The 18,850-nt window shown below is 40.4% G+C and overlaps 1 protein-coding gene across 3 annotated transcripts in view; it reads right to left on the bottom strand.

Moving 5' to 3' along the window:
• Positions 1–18,850, bottom strand: part of WDR19 (WD repeat domain 19) — a 370,238-nt gene that overhangs the window by 340,614 nt on the left and 10,774 nt on the right. For all 3 annotated transcript variants that reach the window (XM_060246266.1, XM_060246268.1, XM_060246267.1), the window contains exons 10-24: positions 17,560–17,732; positions 17,352–17,466; positions 16,799–16,905; positions 14,925–15,047; positions 13,464–13,613; positions 11,299–11,446; positions 9,742–9,946; positions 9,473–9,632; positions 7,689–7,799; positions 7,461–7,570; positions 6,847–6,904; positions 6,110–6,256; positions 5,941–6,023; positions 2,051–2,134; positions 529–675 (exon numbers count right to left, since the gene is read on the bottom strand). In XM_060246266.1, coding sequence (XP_060102249.1) covers positions 529–675; positions 2,051–2,134; positions 5,941–6,023; positions 6,110–6,256; positions 6,847–6,904; positions 7,461–7,570; positions 7,689–7,799; positions 9,473–9,632; positions 9,742–9,946; positions 11,299–11,446; positions 13,464–13,613; positions 14,925–15,047; positions 16,799–16,905; positions 17,352–17,466; positions 17,560–17,732 — 1,921 coding nt within the window. The remainder of the gene's footprint in view (positions 1–528; positions 676–2,050; positions 2,135–5,940; positions 6,024–6,109; positions 6,257–6,846; positions 6,905–7,460; positions 7,571–7,688; positions 7,800–9,472; positions 9,633–9,741; positions 9,947–11,298; positions 11,447–13,463; positions 13,614–14,924; positions 15,048–16,798; positions 16,906–17,351; positions 17,467–17,559; positions 17,733–18,850) is intronic.

Raw genomic sequence — 18,850 nt, 5'->3', positions numbered from 1 at the left:
GAAAGTCTGATTGTAATCATCAGCACATCTGTTGAGATGAAATTCTCACCTTAACTAGTTTAATAAATGTTTGTTATTACCACTACCGAATTACAATGAAATGTAAAAAAAGGTGTCTCTTCTGTTTCATAGCCTTTTCACCGCATCTTGTTACAATGTGTCTTGCTCGTACCATGAATGTTTATCAATTTCTGACAGCTGCAAATGTAAAACAGGGTTGCATTTACCTGTAATGTTGTTCATCGACATCTTATGTGCAGTTCATCATTTCTCTAATGAACTGTGAGCTAGATCCCACTTCAATGAATTAAGACATTAAAAATGACACATATTTGTATGTGTGTGGGAAGTGCCATCAAGTCCCTTTTGACTTATGGGAACCCTATGAATTAATGACCTCAAAAATGTTCTATCATTAACAGCCTTGCTCAGGCTGTTTATATTTATAACCTGGCCATTATAGCTATGAATGGATAGAATTATAAGTTTGAATAGTTTGAACAACTAGGTTGTATAGAAAATAGTTACCTGGCCACCATCTTGGCTCCATCAAGAGACTGGGTTTCTCTGACAATGCTAACAGCCCGTTCAGGATTGTTAAGATGATCCAAATATAGCCGGATAACATTATCCCACTGCTTGGCATTTTCATAGGCCAAGACAGCTTCTTTGTACCTATCGAAAGAGATAATAAATTAATTAAATGGTATTTATTAATTATATTTATATCCCACCCTTCCCAAGCGGGTAACATCAAAATATATAACAATTAAAAACCAATCAGTATAATTAAAAAACAGATAAAACAGTTAATAAAAAGATAGCAAAATTTATATGAGTTCTGAATTCAGACCCCCCCCCCTAAACTGGACAGAAAGCAGTTTAAAATCTCCAGTTGCACCAACTTTATTTTATCAAAATGTATCCAGAGCCAAGTCATTAAATATGCTTTGTGAATTCCTTGTGTTGAAGGCATGGAATATTCTGGGGATTCTGTATGTATGTATCTGTTGATGAAGAACATGTGTACAGTCTAGCTTTGCACATGAAAAAAACTTGCAAGACTTTTCATCGGAATAACTCCGACTACCCAGAGGACTGTGTTGCTATTAACAGAACAGGGATCCAATCCACTGTCTTGGGTAACTTTGACACAAACACAAAGGTCCCCTTTATAGGAAGGCATATGATTTCATGGCTAATGTTTTGCACTGGCTTAAAATCAAGTGATTAGCTACTGAATCTGTCATGAAGATCTCACCACTACTGTTGGATCTACACCTTCCAAGGCATAAATAAATCCATGTCCACCAAGGATGCCTTTTGGCACTGGAGCTTAGATAACAGTCTTTTAGAACCATTTTGGTTCCAGAACTCTCTTGGACATTTCTGAAGCTTTAATGGCTTCTCTCTTAATGGGTTTCCTGTGCCAAATTTCACCTAAGAATGAGCAGTATTTTTTGTTTGTCAAGCTATTCTGTTTCAACCTCATCCTACCCCAAAGCCACTGTCCAAGAAAAAAAAGCCCCTTTAATTTACATATATTAAAAAACTTAAAATCTGTTAAAAGCCCAAGTCAGCTGATAATGTTTTTTTTTTAAATCTGTAGCTAGTTGACAGTCCTTTTTATGCCACGCTGTGAAACCCCCATACACATGCACCATCTCTATATTCATTATGTTACCCAAAAGGGCTTAATAAATCTGTCCTATCTCCTAGATTTCAAGTCCTTTTAAAATAACCTTATCTTGTAAGAAAATAGCAAAAAGGGGATGGTAGTGGATTAATTCTGTAAAAGTATTCTTTGTTTGCTGTTCCTTCCAGGACATGGCACAAAAAATACTACATATGTCATCTGAGATTTAAAACTCAGCAACAGAAAATGAAAGTGATTAATTTTCCATTCCCGAATGAATTAACATTTAAGAGGCCATCTTTTGCACACTTGCTCAGATGCAAGTCCTGCTGGATTCAGCAGAGCCAGCCCACAGATTCAGCTATGATTACAGGTTCACAATAATACATTTGGATTTTTCTCTAGAAATTATACCTGCCATCTGCTTCCTTTGCTTTGGCATACTGTAAATGTATCTTTGGCGACGACACATGAGGGAGAAGCTCACCAACTTTTGCCCTAGATGACAGAAATAATATGTTATATTTCATTATCAGAATTTTGCACTTTTTTATTTATTTATATTCCACCCATTCTCCCATTGGGGGCTCAGAGCAGAGTACATCAAATAGAAATAAAATCACAATAAGACTAATTACAACATTCATCAAAGTGCAGCAAGATGATTCAGCGAGATGACATGAAAGCAAGGTGGTATATAGCACAAAGTAGTACCACAATACAGCACCACAGTACAGTAGTGCAGTAGAGCAGTAGGGGGGAGGCCAACTGATCGATAAACAGATGCCCGTTGCCTCATCCAAAGACCTGGCGGAACAGCTCCATTCTTTTTCTGTCTCAAACAAGTCCCCCACAAAACCGTACCAAGGTAAGGTTACTTTTTGCTGCTTATTTAGTTTGAATTTTCTCAAGAAGTGTCAAGATATATTTAAGGCTGGTTGTCAAGATCACATATATTATAACCTTAGCTGTGCTATGATTTTGAGGGAATGCGGAATACAACAGCTGGTACATAATTCAGCTTCCTCAGATGCCTAGTTGTCATTTAAAAAACAACCGTATTTCTAGATCTTATGACAGTGACGATACACTGCAATACATGTGTGCGTGCAGTGCTTGCTGAAGTCACAGAAGCCAAAGGGCTGGTTCAATTAGACCATCAGTGGTGGTGGTGGTGGTCATCCACCCTGTGGGTAGTAAAACCAAATTAAACTATGTATAATTAAAAATACAAAACTATGCAAATTTGCTCAGCTTCCTTTCTCTAAGCAGAGAATTTGCATTTCCCAGACATAGAATTTTAATTATAACCCTTTTGGAATCTTTGAGAGGGCAAGGAGTTGATGCCTAGGGAGCCATGGGTGGGCACTTGATTTGGCCCACAGGCTGGGGGGTGGGGAGCCTGTTCCTAAGTAGAGGAGCTGGGGTGATCTCCTGTTTCCCAGCATGGAAAGTACATAAAGAAACTGGATGAAAGAGAATTATGCCCCACAGCCTGGAGGCCCCTGAAGTTCTCAAGAGAGAGCCAGTTTGGTTTGGTGGTTAAGTGTGTGGACTCTTATCTGGGAGAACCGGGTTTGATTCCCCACTCCACTTGGAGCTGCTGGAATGGCCTTGGGTCAGCCATAGCTCTCACAGAGTTGTCCTTGAAAGGGCAGCTTCTGTGAGAGCTCTCTCAGCCCTATCTACCTCACAGGGTGTTTGTTGTGGGGAAGGAAGGTAAAGGAGATTGCAAGCCGCTCTGAGATTCAGAGTGGAGGGCAGGATATAAATCCAATATCATCTTCTCACAGATTCTTTCTCAGACTCACCAGCGCTGCTGGCATTAAAAGTGTGTGAAAGAAATTCAAATTCTGGCAATGGGATGTGAGGTAAGGAAACTGCAATGGAAGGGAGTTCAGCAAAACCACAGCTGGCAGGGTAGAAGTGGCCATGGTTTGGGGGAGGAGAGATGGAAGGATCTATGGCACTGTGTTATTTATTTTGTTCGATTTATATCCCACCCTCCCCACCAGAGCAGGCTCAGGGTGGCTTACATGTTTATGTATATACATAAGATATAAAAAGTACATTAAGACATAAAAACATAAATATCAAAACATTTCAAGTGCTATATTAATCTCTGGATGGCAATCTGTTTGATAAGATGGACAGCTGCCTAGTCTGTGTTTATATCTCGTTTTATTATTCTGCTGTTCCAGCTTGATATTCTATATAAAAACAGATCTTAGGTTCATGCTAGAGGTGGTCTGGATGTTCCAGAGTCTGTCGCAGCCTGTGATCTTAGTTAACAAATGCCTGGTGGAAGAGCGCCATCTTACAGGCCCTGCAGAACTGTGCAAGCTCTCGCAGGGCCCTAACCTCCTCAGGAAGCTCATTCCACCAGCATGGAGCTACAACAGAAAAAGCCCTGGCTCTGGTCATCATGAGCCTGGCCTCTTTAAGACCAGGGATTGAGAGTGGGTTTTCTGATCCTGACCAAAGTGCTCTCCGGGGAACATGTGGGGAAAGGTGGTCCCGAAGGTATGCAGTTCCTGGAACAAAAAGGGCTTTAAATGTAAGAACTAGCACCTTGAAACGGACCCGCTATGCGATGGGCAACCAGTGCAGCACTTTCAGCACAGGTTGAATGTGCTCCCACTATTTCCCATCCTGATTACACATCTATGCTTGGCAGCTGTGCTGTTGGGAATGATTTCTAAGGAACGAGTCTACCTTGCAGCTAGACAAGAGCAGTGGCTGAAGCTTGGGGAGAGGCACAGAGAGTAGAGGACGGAAGGCTGCACAGCAGCCAGAAGACTGATAGTTGGGGCTGAGCTCCCTTTTCTTTAAGCATGTCTTTGATTTTCATCTGACACCAACCCACAAGCTCAGGACACATAACACTGTGTTAAAAATAACATCCCCGTCTCAATGATTAAACACACATCTTGTTCTTTCCCTTCCTACTGCTTTGTAATTCCTGGAGATCTGTAAAAGGTCAAGGCTTCAGAAGCTTTCAAAAACATGTTCTGACTTCCTTATGTAGGCTGACATTTTGTAGTAGGAGTTAATGGGATTGGAAGAGATCTTTAGCAGGCTCTTTGGGTTAAACAACAACAAAAAGCTAAAAAGAACCAATGCTAACACAGATTGTACCCACACATTCCATTTTTGCATCTGTAAAATGGAAACAAAGGCATATGATACTTGATAAATACGGTACATGGAGCATTTAAGTGCTCTTATATGGCTAATGAAATGGTGTAGGGGGATCAGAGATTACAGCCAACATTCTCATCGAAGCTTTTCCTATTTCCCAGCACTCTATTTAAAACATTTTTATGTCACCTTTCCACCTGTAGTCCCCAAAGCAGTGAGCATTTGAACATGAAAGGAAAGGTCCCCTGCGCAAGCACCAGTCGTTTCCGACTCTGGGGTGATGTTGCTTTCACAACATTTTCACAGAAGATTTTTTACGGGTTTGCCATTGCCTTCCCCAGCCATCTACACTTTTCCCCCAGCAAGCTGGGTACTCATTTTACCGACCTCGGAAGGATGGAAGACTGAGTCAACCTCAAGCTGACTACCTGAAAACCCAGCTTCTGCCGGGGATTGAACTCAGGTCGTGAGCAGAGCTTAGGACTGCAGTACTGCAGCTTTAACACTCTGCGCCATTTAAAGTTTAAAATTATAACGTAATAAAATATATATAAATACATAAATATACAATATCAAAACCATGAAGGCCAATAACAAGTCTCCCTGGGCAGAGAGTTCCAATTTTTTCACATCACCACTGAGAAGCCCCTTCCTCAGGTTGGTACCCATCTAGTCTCAGATGGCAAGGGCACCTGAAGCAGGGGCGCCAAAGATGACCGGACCGAACAGGTAGGTTGATATGGGAAAAGATTGTCTTTAAAGTAGGATACATTTTTTTTACAAGAGTGTAACACTACATTTACTTCTTCACCCAAAGAGTGGTTAACACGTGGAACTCACTGCCACAGGAGGTGGCAGCGGCTACAAGCACAGCCAGCTTCAAGAGGAGATTGGATAAGCATATGGTGCAGAGGTCCATCAGTGGCTATTAGCCACAGCATATTGTTGGAACTCTCTGTCTGGGGCAAGTGATGCTCTGTATTCTTGGTGCTTGGGAGGGACAACAGTGTGAGGACTTCTAGTGTCCTGGCCCCACTGATGGACCTCCTGATGGCACCTGGGTTTTTTGGTCTCTGTGAGACACAGAGTGTTGGACTGGATGGCCCATTGGCCTGATCCAACATGGCTTCTCTTATGTTCTTATATATTAGTTTTGTGCTTACCAGTTTTTGCAGCGGATATATACTGATGCAGCTTTGTCATAATATTGCCCTTTTTCATAGAGCTGGGCAGCTTCTGAAAATTGCTGCAATACAAAGAAGTGATACGAATGTTAGAGTATGTGTATTTATACTATGAACCCATTCTTTATCGATTACAACTACCAGCTACCTTCATGCTCTCCAGAATAGCTCCACAGTCTCTTTTCAAAACCCTGCTAGGGTGCTTGATGGCTTGGTTAACACCCCGTCGAATATCACCCATGCGAATAGACATCTGAGCAACTCCAGCTAGGCAGGCCTCATCATGCTCTTGGAACTGGAAATCAAGAGTACAATATAAAGATATAACAACAGTCACTGTAAAAATAACAAAGCAAACCATACCACTGAAAGAATACCAATCACTCCATGATAAACAAACTGCCATTATTTTGGAAGCATTAAAAAGAACACCTATGGAAAGGAGATTTATTGTTCGTGTTTAAAATCAATCTCTTTTTGTTTATAACTTTTCCTTTTATGCAAGGAACAGCCCAAGTGCGTATCTGCAATATTTTCAAATTAATCCACTGGGATGGGAGGGGGAGGGAACCACTTTTTTTGTAGCAAGCTTTCTCTCACATAAATTGCTCAACATTTTTTAAAAAATCATCAATATGAAAAAGATTTTCTAATCAAGACAGAAATAAAACCTATTTCATTCTTCCTTGTCAAACATAAAAACTAGAGATCTAAAAGAAGATAAATCATGTTCTAAATATCTCGTAAGCCTTCCTTTAATATGTATGATTTTAATGGCAAAACTGATTTCTAATATTATTAAATCAGCTCCTAGTCAGTATTCTTAATAGTTTCAAATGGAGATCTTAACAAAAGTGGAGAGTATAATTTTGAGCAGACCATTACCTTACTGTTCCCTGTAATTCCTTTTTCGTAGTGTGCCAGAGCATTCACATAATCTCCCCTAAAAGAAAGCCAAATCATTACTAAGCATTAGTTATATGACTGCATCATTACACAAACGAGATACTTAGAAAAACCTGAGGAACAATTTCCAGATTTTCACCATTTGAAAACAAACACTTCCACCTGCACTTGCATCTGAGTACTTAGCGCAAGTGAGCTGGTAAAGTACGCACTCAGAGGGAATTGTTACTTGCCCTGGGTAAGTAAGCCCCTGAAAGGCTGCTTCAGTTATTACATTACTTCTTGTGTTTGAGACACGTGGGTGTACTGAAAATGCACTCACACATTACAATATGTACAACATATTACCCTAAAGAAAAACCATGGACAGCAGACCTGTTCCTGGAGTCTCATCCTTCACAATTCCTCTCTACGGGACAGTTTCATGTTTCATCCACATGGCTAACATGAGATTCTACCGATGTCTTCAAAAAGGAAACACAGGAGGCAGTCTGCATTTTCAGCAGCTATCTTTAGCTGCTTTTGAAGAAGTTATTTACAATTTTCCCCTTAACAGCAACAGAACACAGCTGAACTTTTAAGAGAGAACATACGTGAATTCCAGTTGTACTGCGTATTCCTTTGATATGAAGGGGATTTCATCTGGTGCCAAACGCTTCGCCAGCTGCAACGCGCTGTCCCAATGCTGCAAATCTCTTCTCATCTATTACCAAAGGAAGCGTTGATTTTAATGGGAAGGACTGTGATGATTCTGAAGAATCAGCACATTAAAAACAAATCATGAATCATGCAGTGCAATTTTAGGTGGCTTAGTCAGTTACCTCAAGGGCAGCAGAAGGACAAGAAGATGCCAGATATAAATCCTGAGCCAAATTAAAGTCATTAGTAAACATAGCAAGGTGCCCCGCTAAAAGGTTGTGGTCTTCTATGCCCTGAAACAGACAACATAAAAATAGGTGAGATCTCTATTATGGAACAAACCTAATTGTAGATACATTGCTGCACTGTGTGTGAAGATCAAGAAAAAAACATGGTGTAAAGAAGTAAAAAAGCCTTTTTTTCTGGCTGTCATGTAAAGGACAAAAATGTGAAATCCAAAATGGGCAGGGTGTTCTTTCTGTATTCTGTATGCTGGTTTCATATGCTACGTTATTATTATTCTTCAGCATGATGCAAAGCTCTATGTCAGCTTCAATGTGCACAAGAATTCCCATATGAGGAGAGTTTTCTTGTACACTTTAATGTGAGGGACTACACTGTGGGTGGAGACAAACCTAATATTTAAAACATCATGGTTTTTCACCTACATGTGATCTTGCCTTCCCCTCTGCTTCACAATTTGCACGATAAATAGATATTTATTGTAAAATTATCATTCTTGCCTTTTTCAGCATATATCCAGCAAGCTAGCTGCTTTTTAAACTAATTTTGCAATGCCACATACACATTTATATGCATGCCATCCTCCCCCACGGAAAATGTTTCAAAAACAGCTACAAAACTGCACCAGGATGGGTATCTGATAGCTGTTTTGGTGGCAATACTGGCACCAGCACGATCAATAGATTACGGCCAAAGCTAACTTGCACAGTATGTATTATTTCCCCAGTGTTCAAGCCTGGAGAACAAAAAGTACTTGAGTATTTAAAGCAGTAAAGGTGCTTTCAAACTAGCTTTCTGCTCCACAAATGTTATATCCATCTTCACTCTACATGCACAGTGAACACGGAATACTACCTCTTGTACTACAATAAACATAGAAAAGTCTTGCTTGCATGGGAGTAAATGCGAGCATAGGAAGAAGATGACTGCAGATTTATACCCCACCCTTCTCTCTGAAATCAGAGACTCAGAGTGGCTTACAATATCCCATATCTTCTCCCCCCACAACAGACACCCAGTGAGGTGGGTGGGGCTGAGAGGGCTCTCCCAGAAGCTGCCCTTTAAGGACAACTCCTGTGATAGCTATGGCTAACCCAAGGCCATTCCAGCAGCTGCAAGTGGAGGAGTGGGAAATCAAACCCAGTTCTCCCAGATAAGAGTCCGCACACTTAACCACTACACCAAACTGGCTCTCTCCATGAGATCAGCACTACATTTTGCAGGCACAGGTGTTCTGTAGAAATAGCAAGAGTTTTTGAGCTTTGTCGGAGATAAATATTCAGAATGGAAATAATGGTTTTTTCCCCCTTTACCTGGATTTAAAAAAAAAACAAAATCAGCACCATTTATTATTTACACCAGGGGTGGCCAATGGTAGCTCTCCAGATGTTTTTTGCCTACAACTCCCATCAGCCTCAGCCAGCATGGCCAATGGCTGGGGCTGATGGGAGTTGTAGGCAAAAACATCTGGAGAGCTACCGTTGGCCACCCCTGATTTACACCATTCTAAGGCCACTGATTTCAATGGTCTTGTATGATTCTGTATAGGATTGCTGTTACTCAAAAAAGTTTGAGGTCACACCTTTTGGCTTTCTTTTTTTTGGTGTTTAACTGGAACTTCAGCTGAAGTTTGGGCTCTCAGAAATCAGGATGAGCTGTGGTGCAATCTGACAAGAGTTTAAATTAAACAGCTAAAACCACAGAACATTTATATTTGTGTTACCTTTATTTGCTCTAGTGACATGACCATTCCCACATTTCTGATGGTCCTGTAAACCCGTATGGCAAACTCCAACTCCATGTGATGTAAACAGGTTCTGGCAAGTTCGGTCCAACTTGACTGATTGTTCAGGAGTTTGCACAACTCCCATGCCTCTGGAAATCTACATAAAGTCGTGAAGATAAAATAAATAACAGCAATAAGCACACTAAGCATGTCCATTTCCAGGACATTTGGGAATCTCTCATGTACTATAGCTTGAAGGAACCTACCTTTTCAACATCAACGTCTGTGTAAGCATTTGTTTCATATCATTAGGCCCCACGCCTTTTAAAGTACCAAGGAAACTATGTGTGCTAAGGGCAATAGTATTGGCTTTTCCACTTTGAGTCTGGCAGGTTAATTCTCCATTATACAACAACAATGGCTTGTAAGAATAAGGGACTTTGGTGCCTCCTGCCAAAATCACCTTGGATCCTGTGTTACAACGAGAAGAAAGCCCTTCAGTTTCTCATTCCAGCAAAGTTAACATTTCATTGTTGATGAATGACTAACTGTGCTGTCCTAAGAGGAGTTATAGCCTTCTAAACCCACCGAACTGATAGGCTTAGAAGGATATTAACTCTGCTTGGAATTGCAGTGTAAAAAACTAATGAAGAAGCAAAACCTGATGCATTAACTTTATTAATTGAACTGGTTACCTCCAACAGATCTGTGCATGCCTATTTGGAACAATACTAGAAAATAAATGCTCTTAATGTTCAAGTGCCAACCAAGAAACTAAAACCAAGTGAATGTAAGGATCAGCTGTTGTACAACTGAACCTTTATGCTGTAATATCTTGCACTGATAAAAAAGAATTAAATGTAAAAACTAGTAATTTCAATTTGACTTCAACTTTCTAATATAAAAATTCAGAGTTTCTGTTTTTAGTAGGCATGACCATATGTTTCATTAAAAAACAAACAAAGGAGGAATCAAGAATAGCTGGCAGCATCTGTCCTAAAGAAATTTTAAAAAATAATTTTTAGATTTGCATTGGATATACTGCAATAATTTTTTTTGGGGGGGGTTGTAGCCTGTTTCCTGTAATCATAGGCTTTAATCCTATTTATTTGGGAATAAACCTCATTTCAATAGATGAACTGTAAGGTTGAAAGGGGATAAAAGTTCAACCCTTGCCAAAAACCAGAACTACACGTTGACTGACTCTACAGAATTCAAATTACATAACCCATCCCATAGCTGGACACAGCAAGTTTAAGGTGACTCAGGTAAAAAAGTATAGTAAAAAAGCCAAAAACAAACAAAACTAGATAAACCTCACCCACCAGAGTCTCTAGCCAGTATGACTGGACAATTTTCCTGATCTCAAAATAGAGTGATCAACTAAAACACAGCAGGAGCAGAATTTGTTTGATTCCAAGCCAAAAGAAAACTATAATGGATGTAATGTCACATCACTCAACATTCTATATGCTAACATATGAGAAGATCAGGAAAAAATTATCACAAGCTGACTGAAGTTTATTTCTAACATTCCAGACAACAGAACAAGTCACCCCTACAACTGGTTTAATATCTAAAGTTCTAAGTACAGTAGCACTCATTAAAAATATGCACAAATTTAAAATATTTAACATTGCGGAAGTACACAGCCTGACCTAAACTGGCACGAAACTAAATAAAATCCTTGTTTTGATGTTGCTTCATCTCCCTTTAAACTTGTGTGCCATCTAAATTTAACTTGTAAGCACCTTGGAACAGGGACCTGCCTTTTATTTATACTACTATGAAAACTGGTAGAAGAAAAATAAAACTTTAGATACCTTGTATAGTATCCTTATGGAAGACATAAGTATATATTTTGTCGTCATCATATGCAACAAACACTCCCTTATCCATAAGCCAGTTTTCCCACAGAATGCCCTTGATAGTTGGCTGGAAATTTGGAATCTCATAGACGCCATCATTTACCTACAGAAGACAGCAGCACAAAATTACTCTAAATTGAAGAAGCAAGTGAAATATGATAAATATTTCACATTCTGTGTTATATCAAAATGACATTAAAACAGGAAAACATAATCCACAAACTATGGTAATCGGCAACAGCTGAATAAAAAGACAGCTGTCAAAAGACTGGTCCCTTTTGGCAGTCTGTGGTCAATTCGAACAATGATTTAGGCTGAGGCCTAACAAAAAATCACAGAAGCTTCTTTCTCTTTGAGAACCAAGGGGTCAAAGTGACTGTAGCTTCAAAGAATGAGATAAGGAAATGGAGGTTGTCACATATGCCAGACAGGCCATGGATGCATTGGAGAGGGGAAAGTGCTTGCTTAATTGGATCCTATATATCTGCAGAATATATGGCCTTATTGGGGCAACTCAACTGACTGGCTGAGTCATGTGGTTAACAACATAGATGACTGGTCATGTAACATCACTGGCTATACCATGGGTGTTGGACTCATTTGTTATGAGGGCAAGATTTGACATAAATGAGACCTTGTTGGGCCAGGCCATGTGTGTCATAAAATGTAATGCCAGGTAGCAAAGTTATAAACTTTATAAGGACCACAGAGAAACACAACTAAAGATTTTTAAAAAACTTGCTTTTTTTGTGTCTCTCCATTGGGATCTAGGGAACTGGACAAAGGAAGCTCTGCCTCTTTTCCCCAGGGGACCAAGATGGGGAGAAGCCTCACCCAAAAGAAGAAGAGAGGCTTCACTCAGTAGTTCTGTTGTGTGACTGAGAGACCCTGGTAAAGCAAGCTATCACTCCCCCCCTTCCTCCCCAAGGGAGAAGCCTCAGTCAATGGAGAAAATAGAGGCTTTGCTCTGAAGCTGTGTGATTGAGCAAGCCTGGCAAAGCAAGCTGGGATGCAAAAGGAAGCAAGAGAGAGGGAGAAGAAAGCAGACAACAGCTGGTTGCTCAGAAGCATGATAGGAGCCCTCCAAGGGCCTGATTCGGCCCCCAGGGCTGCATGTTTGACACCCTTGGGCTATACATTTGATTGGTTAACTAGAATTCTGCAAACGCAGGTCATTGGGCATAAGGAAAGATTCTTTGGTTAGTTTTCACCCTTTGCCTGGATTATATCGAATTTTGGGACACTTCTTGATTCTGGGTGGGTCAGGGTGGCTGAAGCACCTATTTGGACAAGACTTTGAAACTCTATTGGACTAAGTCTTACCAGGTAACATCTGGATTTAGTACCAATTTCTGTAAAAGTGCTTGAGTTAGAAATTTAGCTTATTTCATCCTCACTGTTAATCACTCTTTTATTGTATATTCCTGCACAATCTCTAAATAAATCACTTTAAATATACTTTGTAGTGTTCCTGGCTCCTGGGCCTTCAATCTGAATCCAATACTTTGGACCACATTGGCTATAGCTACCAGAATAATTGTTTCTGGAACTCACCTTGTTAAGTGTCCTACCTTGCAGTGTTCCTTAAGGACTACAGTCCCTTAGTCTGTGGCTGATGTGATAGTGAGGGTACTGATAATAGAATTATTCTGGGGATTCACACTTCAGCTCTTGACCAACCCGTCACTTTTAAGGAAGACTTTGGCTTTAAAGTCTTGGACAACTCCTAGCGATCATTAAACAGAAATTCATGTCTGGTTTTGGCCTGCAAGGGCTGCAAACAACAGCCCATAAAAGTCTATGATACTTCATGCGTTTACATCAGAAAGAAAAGGCCAACATGGGTTAGAAAACAGACTTGTGTTTAGCGTTAAGAGACCTGGGTTCAAGTGCCTGATCAGTCATAAAGCTTATGGAATGGCACTGGACATGCCACTATTCTAAGCCTAGCCTACCTCCCAGGAAAGCTGGAGATAAAATGGAATGACCCCATGTATGCCACTCTAAGTTCTTATGTGTAAGATACAACTGAGAAAAAAAATGACAGCAAGCGGTGGTGGTGGGAAAACTTTAGACTTCAGATCACAAGTTATACTTTTAAACTCAGAAAAACAACTTACAGGACAGTAGACAAAGCCATCACTTTTATCATCAATGAAAACCAGCCTGGAACCATTGGGATCTGGGAAGATTTTTCGCACACTGACAGGATGCCGATAGTCATTCACATACTGCCAGTCTTCAATGTAAAAGTACTGAATAACACCAGCCTAATAAAGAACAAAAGGGTAATAACAGCTGCATCAGAAACTAACAAATCAATATACTTGGGAGTTAGGGTGATATATCTAGACACCTTCTCCAGCAAAATACTTTTTGACAAAAACTACAGAACAGCAAGAAGAGCAGAGCGTAACATAAAAATAAAGTGAACAAACAGTGATCTCTCCTTATACTAGTAAAATGGGATGCCTGTGTGAAGGCCTAACTGGAGGGAGAACATGAGGCCTACATGATGGGAGAACAAGGCAGGGCAGGATCACGACCGAAGATACCAACTCTCTGCCCTTGTAGAAACATACTGGAAGGGAGGGCAGCCTCTCCCACTTTGGAAACCCCTTTGCCTCCTTCCAAACCCAGACCTAGGCCATGGTTGTTGTTTCTGGGTGTGTCTGTGTGAATGCATGATCCTTTTCTCATACTACTGGAAAATACCCTCAAGAAGTAGCATGGTGCAGTCACAAGCCTTGAAACAGGGAGTGGGGAGAAATTATATTGGCTGAGTTGAACAGAGGTGCACAAAAGCGGCATGCACAAAAAGCCAAACCAGCATTTTTTTATATCAGTATTTTGATATTCCGGCATCCCAATACCCTCGCCACCCCTGACAATCCTGGGCTTGCTCCTCTTGCAGCCCCAGCCAAGGCAGCACGGAGCACTCAGCTCCTGCACCCCAATTGATCCTCTAGTATAGCTGAATATATTTGAATACAAACAAAAAAAATCCACCCAGCTTTTATACAGCGTCAGCTATATTGCTAGCCAATCAGATTATCTGATCTGTATTCGGCTTAAATAAACCTAGTAAGGTATTTTTCAGGTATTTGTTCGGCTCAGCTTATGCCAAATGCACACCCCTAGTACACAGTGGGACAGTTTCAGGAATATCTTTCCCCTGCAACTGTGCTAGTGAGGAAGGCCAAGCCATGTTCACCACCAAAGAATGGGGGGGAGGGGTGGCGGGGAGACATGCACCGGAATTGACTTTAAGGATGCATACCACACAGTGCACATTTTTGGTACCCAATTTCCATACTGAATTTTTTTTCCAACAGCAAAGCTGCTTTTTTGCTACTGAAACCATCAAGAGCACTATAGGATCCCTTCTAGCCCATTCCCCTGAGGCTGGGGACGATAGGACAGACATTGAAAGACACTCTGGATTTCTCACATCTGAAGCTGTTTTTTCTTGTATTGTTTCTTTTTAACAAGGTGTGTTATGAAATGAATATCCACTAAACGTGATGATGACATCCTAATGCATTGATACCAACCAAGTGAACTTTGAAACAAATACTCACATCAGTACCATAGATGAGGAAATCACTAGATAAACCATGGCACAAAATTTTACTTTTATCATCATTATCGGGGAATAGTCTAGTCTCCCGTTCTTCCTGGGTACCCAAGCCTTCACTTTCTATCTATAATATACAACAAAACCACAAAGTTTCTTGTCAGCAGTAAGAATGAAAGCTATTTTAATTGGCTCATAATTTGAAATGAAAGAAAGTAGCCATATGCTGTATCCATCTCTGTTACATGCTGATGCTTAGTTGCCCTGAGTCTTGTGTTAGCTGCTCCCAACAGAACTTTCTCTCATGCTTGAGTCTAGTTGCACCTTTAAGACCTACAACGTTTTAGCTTTCATGTGCATGCATGCTGCTTCAGATACATTGAACTGAAAGTTAACAGTCCATACATATAGGTAGAGAGGGTGAGCAGCTTATACAAACTGAGTAACTTTTAGCTGAGCGATTCCCTTTTGAGTCTGTTCCTGAAACTCCTTTCCAGTAACCATGAGGTCATCTAGAATGCTGAGGTTTCTCCTACAGTTTCTCAGTCTTGTGATTCTTGGCGTCAGATTTGTGCCCATTTAATCTTTGGCATAGGATCTGACCTGTTTGCCCTATGTAAAGAAAGGGCATTGTTGACATTTAATGGTATATACAATGGATGTGCAAGTGAATGAGCTTCAGGAACAGACTAGAATGGGAAATTGCTCAGTTACAAGTTATTACAACACTCAGAACAATGGAACCCTTAGGACTTAACAAAGATATTGGTTTCATCTCACTACATATGCTAACCTCATTTACTCTTTATAAATGAGGTTTATAAAGGGCTATACATCCTCTTTATTTTATTTCTTATTTAGAATAGCAGATTGGAATAATGATTGTACTGTAATGAATATCAGAATGTAATGTAATTTGGAATGGTAGATTGGAAAATATTTCTCTGGTCGGGGGACAGAGGAGATGTACACTGCACAGCCAATCACCCCGCTTCAAATAAGAGGATGCTGTAAAGTTGCCTCCACGCTTGAGAGGAGGCAGGTGGTGTATAACACAGTCTCAGTTAATTATTCTCAGCATTCCACAATTAAGGAGGGTAGATCTACCTATCTCTGATTTTGATTTATTTATTTCCTTCACAATGTTCTCCTCCAGAATTAAAACCAAACAAATTGAGGCCATACAAACTAAGCTTGTTATTCCAGTTTGGTCCTTGCATCTATTGAACACTTTTTATTATGCTTATGCTAATTTGCTGCTCACCCTCCACCTTTATGGGTGGACTGGAAACTTCCTTTTCAATTTATCCGAAGAAGTGTGTGTACGCACAAACGCTTAAACCTTGATTAAAACTCTGTTGGTCTTAAAGGCACCACCACTGGACTCGGATTTTACTTTGCTGCTTCAGACTGACACAGCGACCCACCTGAATCTCTCTCATGCTTGACAGCAGCAACTTCATAGCCTGGGTTGCTTTTTCCCCATTGTAAGCCAGGTACAAGTTGGCCTGGTTCATCCAAGTGTTTGGGACAGCTAAATCACTTATACGCATAGCTGGCATTTAGGGCATAAGACACATAGTTTTAGTCATGCCTGCGGTCTTCAGGCTAAGTTCCCCTGTACATGTGCACACTCAAGGCCAGCTGACAGAAGCTTAGCCTGCATGGCTTACATACGCACACAAGTTACAGTTATGTCCAACAGTAATATTTTTGTGTGCAACATTTTTAAGGGTGGTCTTACATTCAGGCTCATCTTCCTTTCAAGTAAACATGGTATTTTTATATTTTCAACTATCTTAACGTCAGAAGCATATCATCACATTTCATGTATTTATAGTTTCTCCTCAGTTTTCTTCTGGTTCTTAATATGCTTACCATATGTAATTGAACTTTACCCTCAAAAAGGGCAGCAGCATAATCAGAATTAAGGCACATACTGGTTACTGTTCCCAGATATTCCATGTCCTTGAGTTTTTTGACACCTGCAGAATTTTAATGAGTATTGTGATTATATGTCTCCTTTAAATATCTCTTTAAAAATGTAAAATAATCCTAAGCATGTAGAACTACAGATCCAAGTACTGAATGCTGGGGCTATCTGGATGAAATGCTTCATCTTTCAGAACTATCCTAAGCAGACATGCACTTCTCTAAGTTCAACTGAAGTCAAGGGTATAATTTTGCTTATGATTGTACCATTTATCACACAATCCCAAGAATATTCATTCTAAATGCCTCTATAACCATCTTCATAACCCCAACATCTAAATTTTGGGAATAGAAAAGTCTTCCGAAAACTTCTAATTAGGTGCTAGTGTCAACAGGGTATGACTTTAAGCAATAAACTTACATTTTGTAGAATGGCAGCAATATACTTAAATGCATTCGCAAAGTGCTATTTTTAAAGGAGGAAGCTACAGATACTTACTGTTCTCTCCAAGAGCATAAAACCATGCACGATTATTCATGCCCACAGCCAAGTGGTAATGTCCCACGGCAACAAAGCTGGGCTCCACTTCCACAGAAACTGTAATTGGTATCTCCTAGAAGAGACCATATTTCTATAAGCTGATGACTTCCTGAATAATCAAGGTCTTTACATTTAACTTGATTTAAAAATGAATAAAGTACCATACTCTTTCAATGTGATTGGCTACAGTGACTTCAAGAAGGGAGGTGAGGTATGCAATCCGTGTGCTGCAGGAGTCTCCAAGAATGGGAAGTTTGGTTAAGAAGACATGAAGAGAGCCTCTCTTTGTCGACACTGCAAGCAGTTGCCCATCATCAGTCCAAGACAGCTGATCTAAACCTAAAAGACCAAGGACATTTTGCAGAAATGGACATTTTGTTCCAGCAATCAAAAATTCAGATTTTACAAAGTAATAGCTTTAAGACTTCACCACAGGGAAAAAATATGTCTATCAATGTAGCTTAATATCATATGCAAGATTACACATATTGACAGCAGAGCTTATTTTCATAGCCTGGGTTGACTGCCAATGCGGTCAATCTCTGCTAGTAGACTGGCGTTTCAGCCCCTTCCCATCCACCCACTGCAGCCCCAGTTGCTCCTGCAAATGCAGCTCCTGGAAAACAGGGAACCTGCAGGAACATTTTTTTTCCAGGAGCAGTGGAAGTCAGAGGTCTGCAGTGAAATGAGAGAACAGGCGAAAATCTCACCTTCTTCCACTAGATTAAACAGGGAAGCCAAATTATTTAAAGCGCTGGTTCTCTCTCATTCCTTAGCCTTTGGGAATGTAAAATTAAATACAACTAGAAAAGATGTTACACTAGTGTTATGTCACATAAGAGAACGTAACATAAGAGAAGCCATGTTGGATCAGACCAATGGCCCATCCAGTCCAGCACTCTGTGTCAAACAGTGGCCAAAAACCCAGGCACCATCAGGAGGTCCACCAGTGGGGCCAAGACACTAGAAGCCCTCCCACTGTTGCCCTCTCCAAGCACCAAGAATACAGAGCATCACTGCCCCAGACAGAGTTCCATCAATATGCTGTGGCTAATAACCACTGATGGACCTCTGCTCCATATGTTTATCCAATCCGCTCTTGAAGCTGTCTATGCTGGCAGCTGTCACTACCTCCTGTGGCAGTGAATTCCATGTGTTAATCACCCTTTGGGGTGATAACATGTGTAGTCTTGGCTTTCTACCAAAGAGCTCAAGGCCACTTTCTTTGGTTCTCTGTTTTCATCATAACACCCCTATGAATGGTTAGGCTCAGAGATATTGACTGGCCCAAAGCTACTTGCAGTTAGCTAGCTCCATGGTTGAGGAAAGATTTGAGTTTAACATCATCTTGGTCCACACCCAACATACTGTTACACCACTTAAAAAAACTTATGCAAATCTAAATAAAAATTCTCTGAATCAAATTTGGCAAGACATCCAATCAGGAAATTGACATA

Source organism: Heteronotia binoei, chromosome 9, assembly GCF_032191835.1.
Source record: "Heteronotia binoei isolate CCM8104 ecotype False Entrance Well chromosome 9, APGP_CSIRO_Hbin_v1, whole genome shotgun sequence".
Classification (NCBI taxonomy): domain Eukaryota; kingdom Metazoa; phylum Chordata; class Lepidosauria; order Squamata; family Gekkonidae; genus Heteronotia; species Heteronotia binoei.
The sequence above is the reverse complement of the archived record's forward strand: the minus strand, read 5'-3'. Positions and strand labels throughout refer to the sequence as shown.